Genomic DNA, 22,246 nt, shown 5'->3' with positions numbered 1-22,246 from the left:
CAGTCCTGGTGGAGTTATGCATTTGCCACTTTTGCACTTGCTCTGGACAGATAAGACATATCAGAGCAGGTCCTAGCACTTATTTCTTCTATGGTGCAAAAGGGAAACTTAGATAGTTAGCATTTTACTGTTTTATTTCCCTGAATTGACCAACGGCTAGAGCAAGTAGAGCTCAATCATCATTCCTCCCTCACCACTGAATTACCAAAGTTAAGGTGAGAGTCTTATGCCTAACCTGATGCTTTGGTGGAGCAGAGTGCTTTACTTCTTCCAGTTAGTCTTGTTGGTTGTCAGATTAAGGCGATGTTCTGTCGCGTCCTTCACCTGTCCAAGAATTGAGATTTGGGATAGTACAAAATTCCCGAACAGTATTTCAAAATGTAATATTTGCGCATGCAGGGCAAATTCTGGTATGCTAAAGTGATCTGCTCTGACACACTGACGCTCTAAGGAAGGATACAAACAAACAACAATTTCTCTGAGAAGATTAATCTGTCTTGTCCTTCTCCTTTTTTCCTTTTTCTCTTGAGCATTTTTCCTAGTTTTTCTTCTTCTGTCCCTTCCACACATTTAATACTTTCAGGGGATTTTTCATTTCAGCACAATCTTCTCTTTTTAAAATTATTTTTCTTTACTTTTATCTCTTTTATTATCTAGTTTTTTCTTCTGGCTCCATTTGAAGTCTCAGACTGAAATGTCCTCCTTGTGGGAACCCAAAATGTGTCACTTAAACAAGTTGTAATTTGACCAACCAATCACGCCTCTTAAAAGAATGTGTCATATGTTATTATTTCAGCTCAGACTTCTGAGAGCTCTGGGAACTTTCCACAGCCACTTTCTTTCCTTTTTCAAATACAAAAAAATGTGTATCTGTGAAAACTAACCAATTTAAATGAACTCCACTAACTCTACCCAGAACAGTGGTCAAATATCCAGCCAGAATTATGCCAGAAGCTTTTTGGTGCCAACGAAAAGTCTCATTTTACCTAATATTAGTGGGGCTGTTATGTATATATATCACCCTGTATGTATACTTTCAACTTTGTCTGCCCAGGATGAGTGTAAGTAAACTTTTTACTACAACAGTACATGCCACTACTGCATGACATTAAATGTTGTCTTCGCTCTCCCATAGTTTGTGTTCTTGTCTTTGACTTTCTAGTCTCTCTTTCCATTCAGCCCAAGTAGTCATGGTATATTGCTGCCCCTCCCTGTGTCTGGCTCTACTGGTTTATTTTTCCATTTAAAGATGAGTTTTTTTCCCTTCCCAGGGAAGGAACGAGTACTTTGATTTATCGCCTTATAAGAAGTAATTACATATGCACACATTGTGCACATGCACAGTGTGTGACTCTGTTTGTTTTCATGTTGGCACAGGCAGCTTTTCTATTTTTTGGTTATTTTTTGTTTTTGTTTTGTTTCATCAACCAGTCAAACCTCTTGGAAGAATGTATTGTACCATAGGTTACTACTTTCACATTTCCCCTCTGTCAGTGCGCCCCAGGGCAGCTGTGGCTACAATGTAACTTGCCATCACCAGTGTGTGAATGTGTGTGTGAATGACTGAATGTAGTGTAAAGCGCTTTGGGGTCCTTATGGACTAAGTAAAGCGCTATACAAATGCAGGCCATTTCAGTCCATTGCTTGCTTAGAGTTGCTCTTGTAATTTTCCCCTGGAAGTCCCTGCTAATGTTTTCTCATTTCTTCCCATTTTTTCTCATGCCCAGAACATCCTTTTACTAGGTTTGTGAATATAGTTGAAGATGCTAACTCAGACTACTTTCTAAGAAGATTTTTGAGAAGAATACTCATCCTGGTTTTTGGAAACAAATCCTGTGTAATTATGAAGTTAAAACAGAAGTCGAGAAAATGTTTATTTTGGGGAAAAAGAGGATTTGTTCTTCTAGAGTTGTGTTTTGTGCTTGTATGTATGTATCTGATGTGATATGTTGCTGTTGTTCCTGCATCACCATAATAATGCTGGTCCAGGATTATCATTTCAACTGACCAATCACGGGGGAAAGAAAAAAAATCATTTTTCTTGCATAAAACCCCTGAACAAAGAGTTAGGTTTGCTGTTACCCAAGTTCAAGTTGCTCGTGCTGGTTTGCTATTGATTGTATTTAAAAGCATTCGCTGTCTTCTTGGGTAATGCTAACTGAATGCTCAGACTTTGTCATTTGTCAGTTGCAATGTTTATCCTGGTTCAGCAGTTATGATGACATAAAACACAACACCAACACAAAGATATCAGCTCATAATACATACCAGTCATTACATATGGAAGCAATCGATGCATTTTTAGCACATACAGAGATTGTGATGAATGATGTTTAAATAGAAGAAGTGTGTAAAACTATATTTCTGGAAATGGTAACGTTGGAACGGCCCATACAAGCAATGTAAAAATATTAAATATTAAATCAAAAATCATTAATCATCATTGCTATATTGCTCCCCCAATACTCAAATGTATGACCTACTGTGAGAGGGCTTGGGGAAACATAAAACTAATACTAATCCAATTTATATTTAAAAGAAAGCTATAATAAATGGATGAGATCATCATGAACAAAGCAGCTGAATATTCATGAAATTGCATGCCTTAAAGTTTTACGATTTTGTTTAACTCAGCACTACACTGATATTGTACAAAGGACAAAATGATCTCCTTCCAAACTATATCCAGAGATTGTTTGAAATTAGAGGAGAAAAATATATCATATGTAAATATGTGATTATTGCTCAAATGAAAAATCAGTGGGGTAAACTTCTAGAGTGATTGTGATGAGGAATTAAGATTGCATTGTTCATCATGTAAATTTTTAAAAATGTTTCAAAATCAGGTGGTAAAGCAATCTAAAAACGAGATGCAATATGAATTCCATTGTATATGAAACTTTTGTTTTTCTCCTAGTTCAATATCAGTTGTTCAGTGAAATATTTGTTTGGTGAAATCTAGTTAACCATTTAAATTATGTTGTAAGTATGTAGGTATATGAGGCTTCAGTTGGTAATTCATTTGTGTTCTTCCCATTTAATTTAATCCCTGACTGTCAGTATTTACTTATTTATTTATACAACCTCACATTTTGTTGTTTTCAAAAAGAAAGGACTGAAGTTTACACACACACACACACACACACACACACACACACACACACACACACACACACACACACACACACACACACACACACCTCAAGTCCAGAGGAGTCAGCTGAATGGGAAGAACAAGATCTGGTCAGTTATCACCTACGCCCTGCCGGTGATCATATATCCCCTGCTGGGATAATAACCTAGCCAAAGGAGAATATAGAAACCACTGAAATCAAGACAAGGAAGCTCCTTATGGAGGGTTTCACACTAAATCAAGCACCCTGAGCGCCGTCTAAGATGGGACAATGAACATCGCCCTTATGAAGTCAGTCACTGTACAAAAAAGGTTATGTTAAAAGTAATGCAATTGAATAGAGGTTTGACAGATTATCTATTATCTATGTCTATGTAACATGCTCCACCTAGACTGGTTCCTGATCAACTGTCATTTTTGCTGACAGTAAAATCAAACTGACAAAAGATACCACTCCCACATTACTCTCTTTTGGCTGACATACTAATCCTGCTGTCACTATCTAGTATCTACAGAGGTCATTTTAGTCATGCAAGTAGATGCTTCCTATTAACAGAATGAGCATTAGTCATAATCACTGTTAACAGGTACCTCTATTAGAGCACCTTCCATCAAAGCACTTCTTACTCTGTTGACTTATCTTGAAAAAGTAACTTAAGGTCAGTCAGATTTACAGTATGCTTAGCATGCTCCAGGAAGTACTGTGCCTTCTACCATAGCTGGTGAACAATGTACTGCTGTAATGACCTAATGCAAGAAAACAACAAAGCAGCTTAATTGGAGTAAGTTACCTGTACCTCAATGTCATAGCTTAATTGTTTAACTTACATTTGATACACTGTGCATGTGTTTTTATCCAGAGTGACATAAAACCGTGTATTGTAATGATTAAAAAAATAGATAAATGTATCAGATTCACATTAACATAGCAATATGGATCCATCCTGCCTTGTTTTAATTGTTCAGGCTGATGTTGGTGGTGTAATATTGCAAGGAGATTACAGGATGATGGTATCATGAAAAACTAAGGCCTGTAGCTTTATACAAGAATCACACATTACAATTTCAGACAAGTGTTTTTTTAATTTAAACTGGCTACAAGAAAACATTTTCCACTGCTAAAGCACAAGATCATTTAATTAAAAATATATTTTTCTTTGCTTTTTGTATAGCAAACACACAAGATGACCACCTATACTCAAAACATACTCATGTTTTTAATTAGTGATTGACTTTTTTATTTTTCTTATAAGATATGTTTTGCTGAAGCAAAGCAAACAGCTATTTTATAGCAAGCGCAGAATTATTTTTGTTTGGCAACCTAGTTTCAAGGTTTAATATCATGCCAGCTTGACATTAATCCCCTCAAAGTTTAATAAGCAGCATTTCTGGTCAACCATTATAATGATATACATATAGTACATATAAAGTACGTATTCAAATGTCATCAATGAAAAACCACTTTCCAAGCTAACATATAAAGAAATTAATAAGTGCAGTACAATATATATTTTTCACAGCAGTTCATCACAGGTCCAAATTATATAAAATAGACACAGAGGCATGCCAGCAGCAGAAGACATAAGAGAGGTCGAGAAGCACTGGATGCAGATTCACTGGTCCCGTGGCCACTGGCAGGGGCTGTGTGGGCCGATACACATTGAAATATCCTGTTTGCTTGGGGAACATCTTGATCTAGTGGATAAGAATGAAAGAAATCCTTTAGGACACATTTAATATTCACTTGAAAAAAGTCATATCATTATTTGATGTATATGTTCCTGCACTGGAATGCACGCTCTGGTTTATTGTTGCAGAAGTGTAGCCTGTAATCTGCTAGCTGTTGAAGCCTGTCATGGATGTCTCATAAGAGTTGATGAAGAGGTGAAATCACGTGATACATGTACAGATTGCCAAAGATTATGTTGAACTGTTGAAGACAGTCACATGTTTTTCCTCTTCCTGCCCAACACTGATTAGTGATATACTGAGAGCAGCTGATTTCACAGATAACTGAAAGTGTCATTCACACCAGAGGAAACTGAGCAGGTGAACTGCTTACATTTGAGTGTACTCTGTCATAGATTATTGTGCTGTGATGTAGTTTTACCATTACTCTAGCATTAATAAAAATTATTGCATCTTTTTTCACAATAGTGCAATGACAAAAGTGTTATTTTTACATTTTTCATGCTGGTATTGATAGGTGCTTTGCTTTTAACTGTGTGTTGTTAAGGTAGACTATCACAATAATACTTAATCTTGGTCATTGAATTTGTCTTTTGTGGAGACTTGATATGCATTTACTTGATAACTGTGCATTACAGTTATCATCACTCTCTCAGTGATGCTACAGTGATGTTTGCTTCAGTGAGTTTGGGTACCAAGGAAGAGTTTGGACCCGGATTACTAATGACAACAGACTTAAGTGCCTGACCAGAATATCAAATGAAATGCGCATTGCTGACTCTCTGTGATCAGTATTATTACTCATTATTTCAAGTTTATTCATTATTTCAAGCTGTTGGCTCAAATGTTTAAAATGTCTGTGTCACAATTCATGTTCTGAGCCTTCAATACCAAGGGAATACAGTCATTTTAACCACTGTACATAGGTATGTCAGCCATGTATATTATCATTCCCATTTTGCTTCATCTGTATGGCATACCATACAAAGGTCTCAAGGCTAGCAAATTACCTTTTTAAAATGGATGATGTGTAAAACTTACCAGGTTTAAGTCCACATTGACTGGCTCTTTAAAGACTGTCCAGACAACTGCTTGGTTGCATAAAGGTGTGGTTAGGGAGCCACTGTAGCGGTAGTATTCATGCCGGTTCACATTGCCAAGCAAGTCATCAATGGAGATCTCATATGTGACCATCACATGTTGTGCCTACAATGAAGCAAAGATGCACAACATGTGGTGATCTGCTTGGGCCCTGATTCAGAAGTTTGCTTTCCTGTTCAACAAAGCACATGTGTGCACACCGATATTGTGTATCTGTGAGAGATAGCTGGTCAGGTTTTTCCAGAAGTCTGTGTTAGATGTTGGTGCTGATGTAGGATGTGTCTATCGAGACAGTTATATTGGATAATTAGAAAGAAACTCAAATATATGGGCTGTAGTTTAACAAAGCTAAAATAAAAACTAACAAAAAAACAGAAACTTACTGTTCCTGATCCAGTACTCCCATGAGAGCTGCTCAAAGTGCTCCCATGAGAGGTGCTCTTGGTAGTAGGGATAGACTGGAAAATCGACATTAAGAGAAACTGTTTACCCACAACTCACAAAATGATATTGGAAAATAACAGCAAGCTTTCTTTAAAGACCTAACAATCGCTTCAGGCTCTTTTTGAAAGCCTTGATTGAGTTTAAAAATCAATCAAGTGATTGATTTAAAAAAAAATGTTATTTTTTACGTGACTTTTTAAAATCACAAAGATGCTCATCACTTCTGTAGCTTAAAGCATCTCAGATAATCACTGCATAATTATGACCAGAGTTTTTGTCTGACATTGATAATGCAAAGTATTTAGGAAAATTATTAATCATCTTTATTTTCACAAGTATGTCCCCATGAAAAGACAGTTGAAGTGTTTATTAAAAATATGACTTTAAAGCGAGCCATATGTTAATATTGCTAATGCCAGAGATTTGTATATTTTGTGTATTTGAGAGATGTTATTTCGCTTTTCTCAGATTTGTGTGGAATTCTAATGATCAAATATAGAGTGCAAAATAGTTTTTTCTCCTTTAACTATTAGGAATGGATTCCCATCTGTGATATTACAACTGTCATCAGCCGCCAGCATGAACTGCACTGTTAATCAGATAACTCTAAGACGATGACACTGAGTGTCTGAGACAGTGATCACATAACTTTGTGCGTAGGACAGGTAGAAATAGAAACTATTTTGTCTTACTTATTTTCTTCTGCCCTGTTCACATTGTAGATCCCTTCAGAAATTCGAGTGTAGCGCAGATTTAGCTTTCTTTGAAATACATGGAATGTGTATCATAAGCCAAGTGTTTGACAACCAATATAGCATATATACTACTGTTAACAGCTTAACTTCCCCAGGTTTTACCTCAATAAAGACTCCCAACACTGCCAAGCCATCCGGTGCCTGTAGTGCCTCATCCAGGGTTAAATCCTTTCTCTTGCTTACAATGTGCATCTGGACAAAAGACCAAATTAATGGCATGGGATATAAACAGGCTAAGTGTTTGGGGAAAATGCTTCAGATGCTTAATCTTTGTCACTACCTCCATTGGGTATCTTTTTGAGTCCACAGTATGCTCTGAGCCTTCAGACGTATCTGATGTGTCACCCCAGTGGAAGTAGAACTGTAGGGTGGTATAGTCATGGCCCAAACCTCCTCCTGACTCCTCCACCAAATTTTCCACCAGTACACACTTCACTGGCAGTTGTTTGACAACACAAGAAAAGAATACTACAAACATACTCGTTTGATTTAGATGAAAAAGATTGGCATAATAATAATGTAAGATGCTGTAATAAAATAATGTAAATAAGAACCTTTATATCAACCATGTCCAAAACAATTGCGAATGATTAAAAGAACCCTTCAAACTTGAATGGCCTGTGTTGGTGATGTACTTGATAGCGTGCTTGTCATCAAAATGTTTAAATACAAAGGCATCAAGATGGCTGTCCGGCACAGCATTGTTTGTGTCAATGTTGATGGGTGACTGGTGTGTACTGCCACAGTGGGAGCCAGGCAGAAGGTGCCAAGAAGGTGGAGTGTCAGCTATTTGCAGAAAACATTTTCAGTCAAAATCCTGATCTCAGAGTATTTTCAGTATAAAACTCTCCTGATAAATGTGCTGATACATACCACAGTGATGTGGATGATAACACCATTCATCTGAAGAATGGAAAAACAGTCATATATGTAATGTGCCAAATCAAAGTCATAAAAATGTATCAATCATTTATGTTTTTTCCAACTTACAGGGAGGTAGAGGAGTTCCAGGGGAGGCATACACATTACGTTCGTGCAGAGGTTGTGTAGGTCGGTAGATATTATTCAGGTGTGTTTCCATGGGAAACTTCTTAATCTAAGAACAGATTACCAAAGGCTAGGTTAAGGTTAACATCAGCTAGCGCCCTGGCAGCACAGACATACACTCCCTAAAGCAGTGACTGTGACCGAAAAAGCCTTGCTCATTCAGAAAGCCTGTACTATTTTGTAAGAACAAGGAAACATACCATTTAAAAAAAATCACAATAGCACATAGAAAATGTATCAAATGTTTTACATAGAAAATATACAATTTTAAGGGAAAAAAAAGTTCATTTTGAATTTGATGACAGCAACAAATCAAAATCTAGACTCAAGGCAGACCACAGCACCCAGACTCTTTTTAAGACTCCAAGCTGCTGTAATAGATTCAGTATATAGTTCTATATAGTATATGGAAATATGCAAGGCCTTCACTGGAAAAGATGTTGTCCAGATGGGAAAATATGTCACTTTTTTAAACATGTGCGATTTCTCCAGATTATCCAGATCTTTTGATGACATTATGCACTGTAGATGACGAGATATTTAAATATCTCCCAGTGTTATGGAGAAGAACATGTGATATTAAACTGTTTTTTGGTGAGCATCTGCCAATATTTGCTTCTGAGCAACTCTGTCTGTCAAAGATATTCTTTTTATATATATTCTAATCACCTGTTTCTATTTAACCTAGCAGCAAAATCCTTTTCCAGCTGTTTTCTTGTAGTACCATGTACTTTTTGCCTTTTGATGATGATGAGATGAGATAGCCTTTATTTGTCAGTTGCAGGTCTTTTGCCCACAACCAAGATGACAGACCTTGCCGACCTTACATACAATACAAACATCACATTGGGGAGACAGGTCAGGCTAGGTAGCGAGGAAAAAAAACATCAAAATGTGCAACACAGAAAGATAATACAGGAATGCACAGGTATCAACACACCATAACACAATAAACACAGACAAGCAACATGGGAAAGTGTTCCAGTGTGTACATCTGATCTGGGACCGCTGCAATCTTTCGACTGCGCCTCCAGCTGACCCGATGTCCACATCAGAGGGGAGGTAAGCGTTGGAGGTGGCGTTGGATAGGGAGGGTGATGCGTTAGTGAGTGATCAGTATAGTGCATGTCCATAGTTCAGCTGAGACAGTGTCCTTCGCCCTGCTAGGCTAAGTAAACAGTCTTCCAGCCAACCCAGGTGGCCTTGCATGGAATGGGAAGGAACAGACTCAACACAGTCGTTATCAGGGAGTTTTTGTTCGGCTCCAGCCTTGAGCCCACAGCTGGCGCCGAAGGGGTAGCCGCATTATGATGGTAATTTTTCTTTTGCAAACAACTCATGAGAATTTCAAGCTGTTTTTAACACTCCGACACTGGTCTCTCAATCTCCCGTTAATAGCTGCGAGTTTCTCCGTGATGTTATTAGCCGTCGATTCTGTGGTCTTGTTACTCTTTTTGCTCACATAGCAGATTCTGAGACCTTCACAACTGCAGCCAACTGATCCGAGATGTAGCTTCCGCCCAGAGATGTTGTTCTGAGTTGATTCTTTCCTCATGTAATCCAACATACATACGCTCAAAGGTGTTATTCTGAGCATTCACTGCAGTCGTAAGCGCCTCCAAGCTCTTAACCATGCTGCCTTCAGTGAGCCCTTTCTGAGAAGTCGCACCTGTCGTTTCAATCCCAGCGGGCAGCCTTGTGGGGGTTTGAACAGCCGGTTCTGCTCTCTTAATTCTCCGATAAGCCAGGGCCAAGCCAGCTCCGATCAGCCAGAACCCTGTTATCATGGTTCCGAATAGGTAGATATCTTCAACGTCCTCGATCGACAGTCCCGCCAGGCACACGATCCTCTGCCACCCGTCCATCGTGTATCCGGCAGGGAAAGTCCCTCCAGGGCACTCGGGTTCTCCCGAGCTCAGACTTCTCGTTAAAGGGTGTCAATAGCATTCAGAGACCAGTTGATCAAATCCATAATTCTCTTTTAGGTTTTAGACACAGACTGTGAAGAGAGTGTTCCAGGGAAAGTAATACAAAAAAGACACGAGATTAGACAAGGACATAAGAACTAGCAGGGAAGATAAGGGAGAGGAGAAAAAGTGCGTCCGCCTCCTCCGAGAGCCAAAGAAAGATTCAAATTGGGATGTTGCCGTCATCCCAGTTTGATTGACTGACGTTGTTGCCATCAAATTAAAAAACTGTACGCACACATGTCCTCTGAGTGTTTTAAGAGATTTATATACTGGTTGATCCTTTAAGTTAAATTCAAAGAGTCATGCATCTGCTGAGCCACCAGACAAGTCTAGGGCTTACATAGACATATGTGCGCCTCACTATCTGCAGTTGGCTGGTAAATAATCAGGTAGATAAGTTGAAAAGAAAGACTTCACGTGTCATTCTGTTACATTTGCATGACTCGGAATTATCTGTTTATCCCACACAGTCACGTGCAGTTTGCGCAACATTTTCACTTGTTGACAGAGTCAACAGAAAAAGACATAATTGGCATGATTATCAAACACAATAATCAAGCAGACACCAGAATGTACCAGTATGCTCCATCGGTATGTCACCAGTAAGTCTAGAGCTGCATGTCTGCACATTTCAGTGTTTGCTTCTGCAACTGTTTGTACATCCAACACAAACAGAAGGATTCCATTTGCCATGAGTCATTTACTGGTCGAGCTATTCAGTAGGATTAGCAGTAATTAAATAATTAAATAATTTCTAATCCACATTAATTAATATAAGAAGCTTTCTTTTCAGCATTTTCTCATATCATATATATTTTTTTTGTTTGTTGCGTTGTGTTAAAAGGAGGAAGAGAACATTCATATTTGCAGATCCCCTTAAATTCACTAAACACAATTCAATTCAATTTCAATTCAATTCAATTCAATTCAATCTTTATTGGCAGACTTCATGTCCATAAAAACAAGACAAAAAAACACACACACACACACAACACCCCCCCCCCCCCCAACACAAGGTATAAACCATTAAATATATATATGTATATAAATAAGTATCTAAAGCATTTGTAAAAATATAAAACCATAATGTACATAAAACACAATTACTTAAAATAAATCAATAAATACACAAACACTTTAACCAGTGCTTTCTCAGACTGGATGAGTAACGGGAACCACTCACTGTTGGATCTGTAAGTGCTAAAATTATACTGTTACTCGAACCATCCAGTCGTTCTCTAAAATTGAACATTAGCTTTCTTAAAAGTGCTTTAAAAGTCCAAACAATCTTTGCTCCTCTTATGCTAAAGAGAACTCACCAGTTCAGTGTTGGCGTGGATTGGCTCATGATAGATTGTCCACACGACTGCTTCGTTTCAAGCAGGCGTTGTCAGGGAACCCATGTATTGGTAGAACTTTAAACCAGTTTTGTTGCTTATTTAAAAATAGCAGCGTGAAGTCTGGGACATACTGACATTTATGAAAAACCCAAGTACAGCATATCCATCTGGATGCTCCCGGGGGGCAGTGAGATGATCCTTCTGAGTGACTATGTGCATCTGGAAGAGATTCCAACCATTTAACCATATATAAGGCAAAGCAAAACAAGGAAAAGAAGTTTAGATGTCAAGCGATGAAGAAACATTGTACCTCCATTGGATATCTGTGCTCATCGACTGTGTGCTCTGAACCCGGATGATTTCCATCACCCCAGTGAAAGTGAAACTGAAGTCCTGTATATGTTCCACTAAGTCCACCTCCACTCACATTAACTTCATTTCCTTTCAATGTGCACTCCACTACAAATGGGTGTAACATGGAAAACTTTGATAAACATATTTAATTATGACAGAGATGAAGCCTTTCTTAATTTCTACAACATACTACAAACAGGATATTTGCTATTACACAGTGGTCGAAAATACTTTTTTCCAAGTCCAATAAGTCCATCAGTGAGAAAGGGGTAACAAACTGCTGCAGTACGCTACAAAATGTATATATATACTATGCTAATCAATGGGAGGATGCCCACTGTGTATAAACAATGAACATATATAGGGGAGACACACAACATGGTTGCTGGACTTTTTTCAGAAACATGGTATTCAAAATAGAGGCATCAATAAGAGCACACCAGATAACTGGTAAAATCAGTATGTATAGCTACATTCATTCTACTCTTTGATATATCACTCAGGCACCTATAGAGCACAGGCTCAATGCAAAGGTGAAATAATTGAGCCTGATTTAACCTTAACACTTATAGTGCTTAATAGATAGATTAATTAGACCACCGTCCAAAGCACAGCTGCCTTAAATGAACAATACTGGTAATTATAAACAGAATATTTAATGTTTCTGTAATGGTTAATCCACCAGTATCCACAAACGTTTGAATCAAAATGACATTTTTAAAGACAAAATATGATTATTCATTTTTAAATATACTGTTTTACAAAAGAATGGAGAAAAAAGTAAAGGACATAATTATTATTTTTGTTAAATATGCCAAATCTAAGTTATTTATTCACTCCTGAAAAGAAAAATCAGCTTAAGTGGCTCAATGTGATGTTTGATTAATTTCTGATTTCTCCAAGAAGTTTAGTGTGCCAGCTGCAACTTCAAACCTATTTACTTCAAATTACAACTGAAACTACTCAAATAAAACAAGCAAGAAAACAATATGAAATCATATATTTGCTCCCAGAGGATGGAAGAAGTGAAGAAATGGTGTCCAACAATTGCTTTGTAATAAGCAAAATCATCAACATATTACACAGTTCAGATACTCAGTTTATGAAATGTTTCACAGAAAATAGAAGAACTTTTTGTCGAGTATCACATATTTTTATTTTTTATAGTCCAGAAAAATCACCCTTAGTATCTATTACTCCTCTGAATAATCTATACAAAATAAAAGTGAACATATAAGCAGGGTCTTATGCAAAACACTGAATAATGATACACATACCTACGGAAAAGTATCTATTTGCAGTCAATACTACAGTGATCGTGTGACCATCCACAAACTATTATCAAATAAAATAAAACAATTATACACAAAACATTCACAAATCACAGTTAATAATTATTACATGATTAGTAATTACACTAGTCAGTCAACAACAGAGACAAATTTATAAAATCCAATAATCAATGTCCATCATTCATATGTCAACTTATTACAAAATATTGTTAGGTAAAGGTACAGAGATTTGCAGATTTTTTGTATCACACGGGCAGCATGTCTGTTACCTGGTAATGTTTAATGTCACTCAGTCTTGTGTTTGTACACACATCACTTTGGTAAGTGAACCTACTCAACAGGTTTTCTGTCCTTCATGTCCTCACACATTCATCACTATGCTTCATTAGGCCCAGTTCTCTTCGTGTTTATGCAGAACAGAAATACAGCAAACACACAACACCTCCTTTTCCCAAAACATTAAAGACCATGGCGTGTTACGGACTGAACATATATAGGCAAATGAAAGTGACTGTGTGGATCAGTGAGAGACTTGATCTTGACATGAAAACATTTGTGACTTTGACAATTTGTTGCTGTTTGTTGTTGGGGGGTTTTTCTCTCTGACAAATGAACAAAATTTGTTTTCTAACTAGCGAGGAATCTCAAAAAGATCACACTATATCTTACCAATTTAGATAAAAATGTATTGTTTTATTTAAAAAATATTATCACATGTAATTTTCTGATGTTTACTTCTGAGTACACTAGATAAATTTTTCCTATTTACTTTGGTTCATTTGTCACAATGAGTAGTGCTTTAAAGCAGCCATGCCTTACCTCTTGGCCTGTGGCAGTCTGTCATAAAAATAAGCATGGTGGTTTTGGTTTGAGCTTAAAGACAACAAACTGCTAACAAAAAAGACATGCATCGCGGGGTCCCTGTTTGATTGACAGGTTTGAATGTTTACTTATTAGAAAAGATTTTTAAAATGTTGGTATCAAGTTTCAGCTTTGATTTGGACCATTTTTCCCTTTTAGTTAATTAATTGTTTTTACAAGTTTCTGTGTATATGGAAGACTAAGTGCCTGAATTACCCCTTGTTTACCAAATCTTTAACCCACAACTTCCCTTTCTGAACCCAATTCTTTATTGTGAACTAATCAGAGTGTAGCAATTGAATCACAGAAGCTAAAGGATGCTCATGATGCACAAATCAGCTACGCTGAACACATTTTTATCAAAAGAACAACAATATTTACTGGATAATGCAAAAACAGGTAATACAATGTTTTAGCATTAAATTATACTCTAACAGGATGCAAGACAAAAGAACTCAAAAAGGACACAACCTGAGAAATTGCAAATTTTCATAATGTTCATGTTCCTTTTGGCCTCTACTGCAGTCATACATATTCCTATAAACACTTCTGATTTTACCATTTATATGTATTTTATATATATTTTCTTGTCTGCATGATTCATGTCATGTCAAGTGTGTCAACCTTTATATATCTTTTTATAATAATAAAAAGACAAAAGAAGAGAAAAAGGCAGAAAGATGAAATCGTATTTGTAAAACCTGTGCACACTGATTTTTTCTGTTCTTCTTACAAGAGAGCTTTAAGTATGATTTAAAACATAAATATTTCTTTGCTTTTGTTTCATGACAAGCTCATGTTTGACGTGATGAAGTCAGGGGAGTAGTTTCCCACATAAGGAAATTAACATAATTCCCAGGGAGCTCAGAGCAGAGAGGCAAGAGTCCTGCAAAAACAAAAGCATAACTATGTGTAAAGGCAACAGTGCAACAATAATGCATCTAAAAATATCTCTGTGTTTTTAAATGTGAATAGTCTTACTGAAAGAGGGATCCAGTTAGCTCATCAACAAGACCACCTGAAAAGAAATACAACATTTATGTCAAACCAAAGTTAATTAAATCTGTGAACACACATCAGTACCCCCACAGAATCACAACTAGCACTTACCCGGTGTGCAAACTGTGTCACAAAGAATGGGACAAATGTAGCAAGTTGAACAACCCTGGAAAACAAAACAAACAAAAAGAGAACAGGATTAACATAAAGAGGCACTAGGTTAAACAAAGTGCTGTGTATTATTACAGCAGTTATAATCCTTTTTAAGTCAAGATGCTTGCTTGGCAGTGCTCGCAGTGATCTGACTCATCTCCTTCCTCACACGGGCACTTGGCACAGTCATTAGAGCAATGCTACAAGATGGGAAGAAACCACAAGGTAAAGTGATTAACCATGCATATGGTATATAGTCAGGACTTATAATCATTTGTAGCAGGTTACTGAAATTATGTAAAACCCAACTCTAATGTGTGATTACTGGGCAGATGTGCAATTAAAATCTGTTATTTCCATGATATGTTTTTTTTTTACCTCACAAATGGAGCAAACACTACACAACGATCCAGAGTGGAACTGTGGAGTGTCAGCAGCTCCCTCCTCTTCATCTGAGTCATTTTGGTTGTCCTTTGTGTCTTTACCTTCAGACTCATCTGTAAATGGTTCAGGAAATCATCTTTATCGGAAATGTATTTTATTCAGTTCAATTCAGTTTTATTTATAAATGGTCAAATCACAACAACACTTTCCCCAAGACGCTTTATATTGTAAGCTAAAGACGAGGGAAAGCCCCAATAATCAAATGACCCCCTATGAGCAAATGCTTTGGTGACAGTGGGAAGGAAAATTTCCCTTTTAACAGGAAGAAAGCAGAACTAGGCTCATTCAGCAAACTGCCACAACTGGTTGGGGGTGAGGGCAGGAAGACAGGCCAAGACACGCTGTGGAAGAGAGTCAAGTGTATCTTGTAGAACATTAAATTGTCTATAAAAGAAAAAAAAAAGATGATCATAACTCCGCGTGTCTTTCTTCATTATTTAACCTCCTCTTTAACATGAAATCACAAAATTAATTTAATGATCTGGATAGCAAAATATCTTTTAGATGCAAACATTAGATATTAGAGTCAGGATTTGTCAAATGTTGCAGTAAAATGCAGCTTAAAAATGTATCAGAATGTATCTTATGTCAGACTGCTCTGTTACTATATAGCACTGAGACATACATGTGGGGTAGAAAATGCATAGGTAAGTATTTATTATTGTAAATGACCCACGGCAATGCTTTTTAGTATCTCTTTCTTTATTACGGTTGCTGTTGCAAACACACGAACGGCTGCAGCTCTACAGCTTCCAGCGCTTCACTTCTTACACATTTTGTCATTTTACAGCCTTATTCGAAAATGGATTCAATTAATTTTTATCCTCAAAATTCTACATACAATAACCTATAATGAAAAATTGAAAGTATATTGCATGAAATTCTTGCAAATTTACTCAAAATAAAATACAATAATATACAATTTAAAGAAGTATTCACAGCCTTTAGTCAATATTTTCTTGAAGCACCTTTGGCAACAATTGCATCTCATAGTTCCTGCTGCCGAAAAACATCCCCACAGCATGATGCTGCCACCATCACGCTTCGCTGTGGTGATGCTATTTGCCAGCTGATGAGCAAGGTCCTGGCTTTTACTGAGGAGTGGCTTCTGTCAGGCCACTCTACCTTAAAGGCCAGACTGGTGGAGCTCTGTCAGAGTTACTATTGGATTCTTGGTCACTTCCCTGAAAGAGCTCAATTTTCAGTGTCATGTCAAAGACTGTGAATGAATATAATCCGTTTTGGAATAAGTCTGTAACATGACAAAATAATAATAATAATAATAATAATAATGGATTGGATTTATATAGCGCTTTTCAAGGCACCCAAAGCGCTTTACAATGCCACTATTCATTCACTCTCACATTCACACACTTGTGGAGGCAAGCTACAGTTGTAGCCACAGCTGCCCTGAGGCAGACTGACATGTGGAACAAGTAAAATGCTATGAATACTTTCCGGGCGCACTGTATCAAAACCTCAGTATTCACATGGGTTTCCTAATTGCTGTGCTGGTGCTGGAGTAAACCTTATTTAATTGAATTGATTTCAATACATCTTGCAGTAATTTGCAACCTCATTCAACAACACTCATATCTGTAAGTTACTTTAGTTGCTTTTTTGCCATTTTTGCAGTTAACCGCATACATAACAAGCAACTTCAGGCCATATTGTTTTCTTTTTTAACTACTGAGTCTGTACTGACATTAACCCCCCTGTGACAAGTCTGCTCACTAGCAACCCAGGTTATGTGTTAGTCAGTCCGTCTCTGTACTAACAAGCAATCCAAGAAATGCTTTTCTAGCAAGGTCTGATTACTGCCATTTATTTAGAAGTTACATGACTAACTGTGTAATTCTGTTTGGTGCAATATTTTTTTGTATGTATGACACAGACAGTCTCTTTTTTGTATTATACTTCTGTCATAACCTCATGTGACATGTTTGTTTTTACAAAATAGTCTAAGTAGCTATAGTGTAAACAAAGCTAAAATTCCTACAGGTCCCATTTTTCCATAATATGATTTCTTGTCATTCTTTTTCTAGCATTAAAAGAAATGACTGTGCTTTTAAAATATGCCCCAAACTGTATAGCACCCTCTTTTAGACAAATCTCCATGTATTTAATGTTTGGTGTTTGAAGTCTCAAAAGCTACATTGGCACAACAAATGGAATAGATGGTTTAGATACTGTTGGGTTCCTACCGCACAGATAATCCAGTCTATTTTAGGACTGATATGTATGACGGTGTTCCTAAAGTAACCCCAGTAAGCTGAACAATGTCAGAGAGCTACTGTAGAGTACAGATTCACTCATGGAGTTCTAAGAAAACTCATCATTTCTTGTAACTAATATTTAAATACTGCATCATTCAGTATCTAAACTATTAATATGTTTCAAAATGTGTGTGGGTTTAAAAAAAAAGTGTTTTCACCATCTTCCTCTTCAGAGTCATCCTCATGTGTATCCTCTTCAGCACTGTCAGCCTCCTCTTCCTTATCTCCTTGAGTTGCTTTATCGTCATCCTCTTCTCTTGGTTCCTCCTCGTCATCTTCCTCATTATCAGCTGGGACTTCCTCATGAACCTCCTCCTCGCGATCTGCATCTTCATCTACCTCCTCCTCGCCATTCTCATCTGCATCTTCATCCACCTCCTCCTCACCATTCTCATCTGTATCTTCATCCACCTCCTCCTCACCATTCTCATCTGTATCTTCATCCACCTCCTCCTCTTCATCTTCATCTGCTGCATATTCTTCTTCAGATTCTTCCTCTTCTGCATCATCCTCATCTTCCTCATCAGAAGCCTCACCTTCTTCTTCCCCTTCCTCAACATCTCCCTTCTCCTCAGCATCATCTTCCTCTTCCTTATCATTCTTGTCATCTTCCTCCTCAGCATCCTTCTCTGCTCTCTCCTTCTCATCCTCCTGTTCTTTTTCATCTTTTTCTTCTTCCACTTGTTCATCAGTCTCTATCTCATCATCATCTGAGTCTTCATCATCTTTCTCCTCTTCTACATGTTCATCATCTTCCTCAGTGCCATCACCACCCTCAGCTGTTTCAGCTTCTTCAGCCAGAACCTCCTCAGCATTTCTAACGTGGAGGCTTTCCTCCATTTCATTCAAGTCTTGGGCACTTACTACAGCAGAGAATGGCACCTGGGTTGAGCACAGCAGCACAAGCAGGAGCCTTACCACCCAAAGTTTCACGGGTTCCATCTCGGAAGAAATGCAGCTTTGGAACTTGAGGACTGTCTTACTCTTTTCACTCTATTCTTCCACCAAAAACCAAAACAGCCGATGGCTGCTAAAGCCGCAACTGATTTAGGAAGAGTGTTCAGGTCTTTTTCGCAGGCTTCCGAGAGACGGGGTGAAAATAACTGTGCTCACAGAGAGCAGTGTGCCAGCCTTGTGCTGAGAACACAAGAGGACACAGTGAAAACGCGACTGTGTGTGCGGTGTAGTTATGTCGCTGTATGTAAGTGAGTGACAGAGGCACATGTCGAAGAAGAATGCTCCTGATGCCCTTAACACAGAGCATTAGAGAAGTGGGTGTATGCCTTTGGTGGGTGGGGGAGGGGGCTACTGAACTGCAAGAGGGTGGGGAAAAATAAGTCACTTAAAAAAATGGAAAGCTTAATTGCAAAAATAAAATAATTTGAAGATGAAGTTTTGGTTCTATACACAGCTTTTGTTGTCATAGTTCCCAACCTATTCAGGAAAGAAGTAGAACTTCATAGATATACTGTGTGTGTTTCATTAGATTAATGGTTGGTAGATTTTTGGAGAACTCTTCTCACTGTCTCCTATATAATTTAATGCAAACAATAACCTTTCCAACACACTCTACACAGCAAAATTCATTTCTTCTTGCCAGTCCTGAAGCAATTGAAAACATGTCAATATGATTTATGGCACTCATGTAAATACAAGGAAATGGAAAGCATGGCACTGTGAACATGTGGTGCTTTCCAAAATAGTCATTTGAACAACTGAATGTTTGTACTCATATATATATTTTTTTTTTTTTACTTTGGAGCCAGCGGGAAGAGAACACTTACATTTAGGAGCATTATAAAAGTCTACACTGACAGTGCCACAGTCAGCTACAATACAGCAAAGAGCAGCCAGGCTGAAAGCGATGACACTGCCTCTAAGTGTGAACTGCTCCTCCTGCAACTGACAGGTGGCACGGCTAACTATTTACAGTGAAGGCTCCTTCAATAGCTTGTTCCAATATGTAACCTTCAATGGAGCCATGGTGGACTGAAACGCAGTACCAGCATGATAGTTCTGTCCAACTATCACACTCCCACGTTGTGTACATAATTTAAATGTATTTATTGATGGCAAATGGGAAAGTTTATTTCAACAAGTTCACTTAAATTATAACATTCAAAAACATTTTTATTATTATCCTTTATTTATTCAAGTAAATAAAGAGACTAAAGAGACATTTGCATAAAAAACAAACTCAACAGAAACCTACATTTCACCCTTGGGTTCTTTTCCTTGTAGGATTAAGTAACCACACAGGCCTGACACAGTGGAATGAAGTTGACTTTGATGGGACTGAACAACATCTAAGACAGACCGAAGAATTTCAAGTATTTGTACTAACAAAGAAGCTGAACAATAGATAATTGTGTATTTGCAAAAAAAACAAACTCAACAGAAACCTACATTTCACCCTTGGGTTTTTTTCCTTGTAGGGTTAATTAACCACACAGGCCTGACACAGTGGAATTTGTTCACTTAATCAGCATTTTGATTTTGTGCCAAGAATTAGATAAGAGAAGGAAAAATTTTTATATAGTGCAGTCATGTGAAAAAGGGCGCAGTTCTTTCACTTCTAAGAGTTTATGTATTAAATGTATAAAATGATGTAATCTTTAAAAATCTCTGCAATTATTTAAACAATCCAAATATCTACACTTTGGTCTCATCTGTTCCAGAAGTCTTGTGGTATGTTCAGATGCAACTTAAGCAATGGTGCCATGCTCCTTAGAGAGAGAAGAGTTTTTTGCTTACCTGGTAACACTTTCAAACAAGCCATACGTTTTTCTAATTGTTCTGTCACAAATTTTGACATTTGACATGCTCGCTTAGATATGTAGAGTCTGTGATGTAGGTCTTGGATTTTGTTTTTAAATTTCTGTCACCAGTGCACAGAGATTCCTCCAGTTTCCTAAAATCTTTTAATGTTACGTAGAGTAACACTGAGGAACATTATTCTGAAATCGCTCAATTTGTAAACAGTTTTTTTTTTGTGTGTGTGTGTCCCGTTTGGATCTTTAGCCATCAGAATTGTTGTCTTAAGGCCAAGAAAGATGCCAAGCGGATTTATTTTACCAAGTGGATCATCATGGCCTTGCCATATTGGTCCATTTGATTGACCTTTATTATAATTATGAATTTATTTTATTTTCGGTTGCTACAAACGGGACAGACATGACTGGGGGATAGGACAGGGAGAAAGAATGAAAGAAAGAGAGGGAGAGAAAGAAAACCAGAGGGGAGAAGAGACAGTGAGAAAGGGGGGAAGAAAGAAAGAAAAACAAACCAAAACACCTGGATCACCTGGATGGATAAAAAAAAAACAGAAGAGAAAGCAAACAAAAAACGAGCAACATAATAAAAAGAGCACCTTCACAATAAACTAGCTAGCAGTAGATAACAGTAGATACTAAATATTAAACGATATACGGCGGAGCACCCCCAGACCCCCAAGCCTCCACGCCCGTCCCGGACCAACCCAGGGGCAGCCAGGCTACCAGGCCAGTAACCAACGTCCGCCAGCACAGACCCTCCCCCATCTCCGCTGTACGCAGCCACAAGGAAAACACCATCTAAGAGCCCCCAAACAGTTTTTTGCTGACTGGCGAACCTATGCCTGTCTCTACTTTTTTTGTGTTGTGTAGTGTAGTTTTTCTAAGATGTTGCATTTGTACAACAAGCCACAGCCCTACAGTACATGCTTTGATAAGAAACTATTTAATTCATGATGTGTCTGTTTGTCCAGGTTTTTGTACTGAATATGATTCCTGTACTTTCTCCACTCCTGAGGTGTGTCACAGTCAGTGTACTTATTATTACCAATCTTTGGCTGAGCTATGCTTGGCTAACTTTTCACCTAGCTCTCAACAACAAATTATTCTGTACTCATAGTAAAACTCAATTCATTATAGTGCATGAAAACTTTATTAAAAAGAACTATATTGCAGACATACAAATATGGCACATTATGCAATGTAACAGAATGCAAAAAGTATTAATGTGCTCTTAATATAACCCCTGACAGACACCATGACAGGAAATCAGACTTTAATGTAAAAAATTCGACGAGGAGGTTTGAATGTGCTTCCTTGTGCTATCACAACCCAGTTGAGGACAGTTGAGTAATGCTCCATCTGAAAAGAAAGAGCATAATGTCATAAAAGTCTAGAATAGAATAAAGTAAAGGTATTTTTGTCTCCTACTGGAGAAAATGATCTTGAAAAAGGAAACTGCATCATTAAAGGCATGCATGAGGCCAGCACAGCTTAGCTTAGTATAAAGACTGAAAGCAGATAAAACAGCTAGCCTGGCTCCATCTAGTGACCAAAATTCACCTTCCAGCCCTGCTAAATCTGATCTTTTATTTCTACTTCACTTAAAACATTTTA

At 37.6% G+C, this 22,246-nt stretch overlaps 2 protein-coding genes across 4 annotated transcripts; both read right to left on the bottom strand.

Annotated features, from left to right (window-relative positions):
• Positions 1-4,216: 4,216 nt before the first annotated feature.
• On the bottom strand, positions 4,217-12,004 carry LOC120723239 (putative carbonic anhydrase 5). The gene is given in 10 exon segments (XM_040014581.1): positions 4,217-4,756; positions 4,759-4,828; positions 5,864-6,028; positions 6,307-6,381; positions 7,225-7,314; positions 7,403-7,908; positions 7,996-8,025; positions 8,113-8,218; positions 11,459-11,698; positions 11,790-12,004. Coding segments are annotated over 6 exon segments (681 nt in total). The 5' UTR covers positions 7,601-7,908; positions 7,996-8,025; positions 8,113-8,218; positions 11,459-11,698; positions 11,790-12,004; the 3' UTR covers positions 4,217-4,673.
• A 719-nt stretch (positions 12,005-12,723) lies between these two features.
• LOC120723238 (cilia- and flagella-associated protein 251) lies at positions 12,724-19,071 on the bottom strand. Of its 3 annotated transcripts, XM_040014580.1 has the most exons (7): positions 18,306-19,070; positions 18,017-18,269; positions 15,517-15,635; positions 15,267-15,338; positions 15,097-15,151; positions 14,968-15,004; positions 12,724-14,872 (listed from the first exon to the last, which is right to left on the bottom strand). In XM_040014580.1, exons 1-7 carry the CDS (start codon positions 18,798-18,800, stop codon positions 14,851-14,853), a joined length of 1,053 nt encoding a protein of 350 aa, XP_039870514.1. In that variant the 5' UTR covers positions 18,801-19,070; the 3' UTR covers positions 12,724-14,850. The 3 variants fall into 3 exon arrangements, with proteins under 3 accessions (XP_039870514.1, XP_039870512.1, XP_039870513.1); XM_040014578.1 differs by having other exon boundaries at positions 12,725-14,872; positions 18,017-19,070; XM_040014579.1 differs by lacking the exon at positions 12,724-14,872 and having other exon boundaries at positions 14,964-15,004; positions 18,017-19,071.
• Between the last annotated feature and the right edge of the window lie 3,175 nt (positions 19,072-22,246).

The sequence above is a fragment of the Simochromis diagramma genome, unplaced genomic scaffold, assembly GCF_900408965.1.
Source record: "Simochromis diagramma unplaced genomic scaffold, fSimDia1.1 OVJJ01000186.1, whole genome shotgun sequence".
Taxonomy (NCBI): domain Eukaryota; kingdom Metazoa; phylum Chordata; class Actinopteri; order Cichliformes; family Cichlidae; genus Simochromis; species Simochromis diagramma.
Note: the sequence above shows the minus strand (reverse complement) of the source record. Positions and strands in the feature narration are given on the sequence as shown.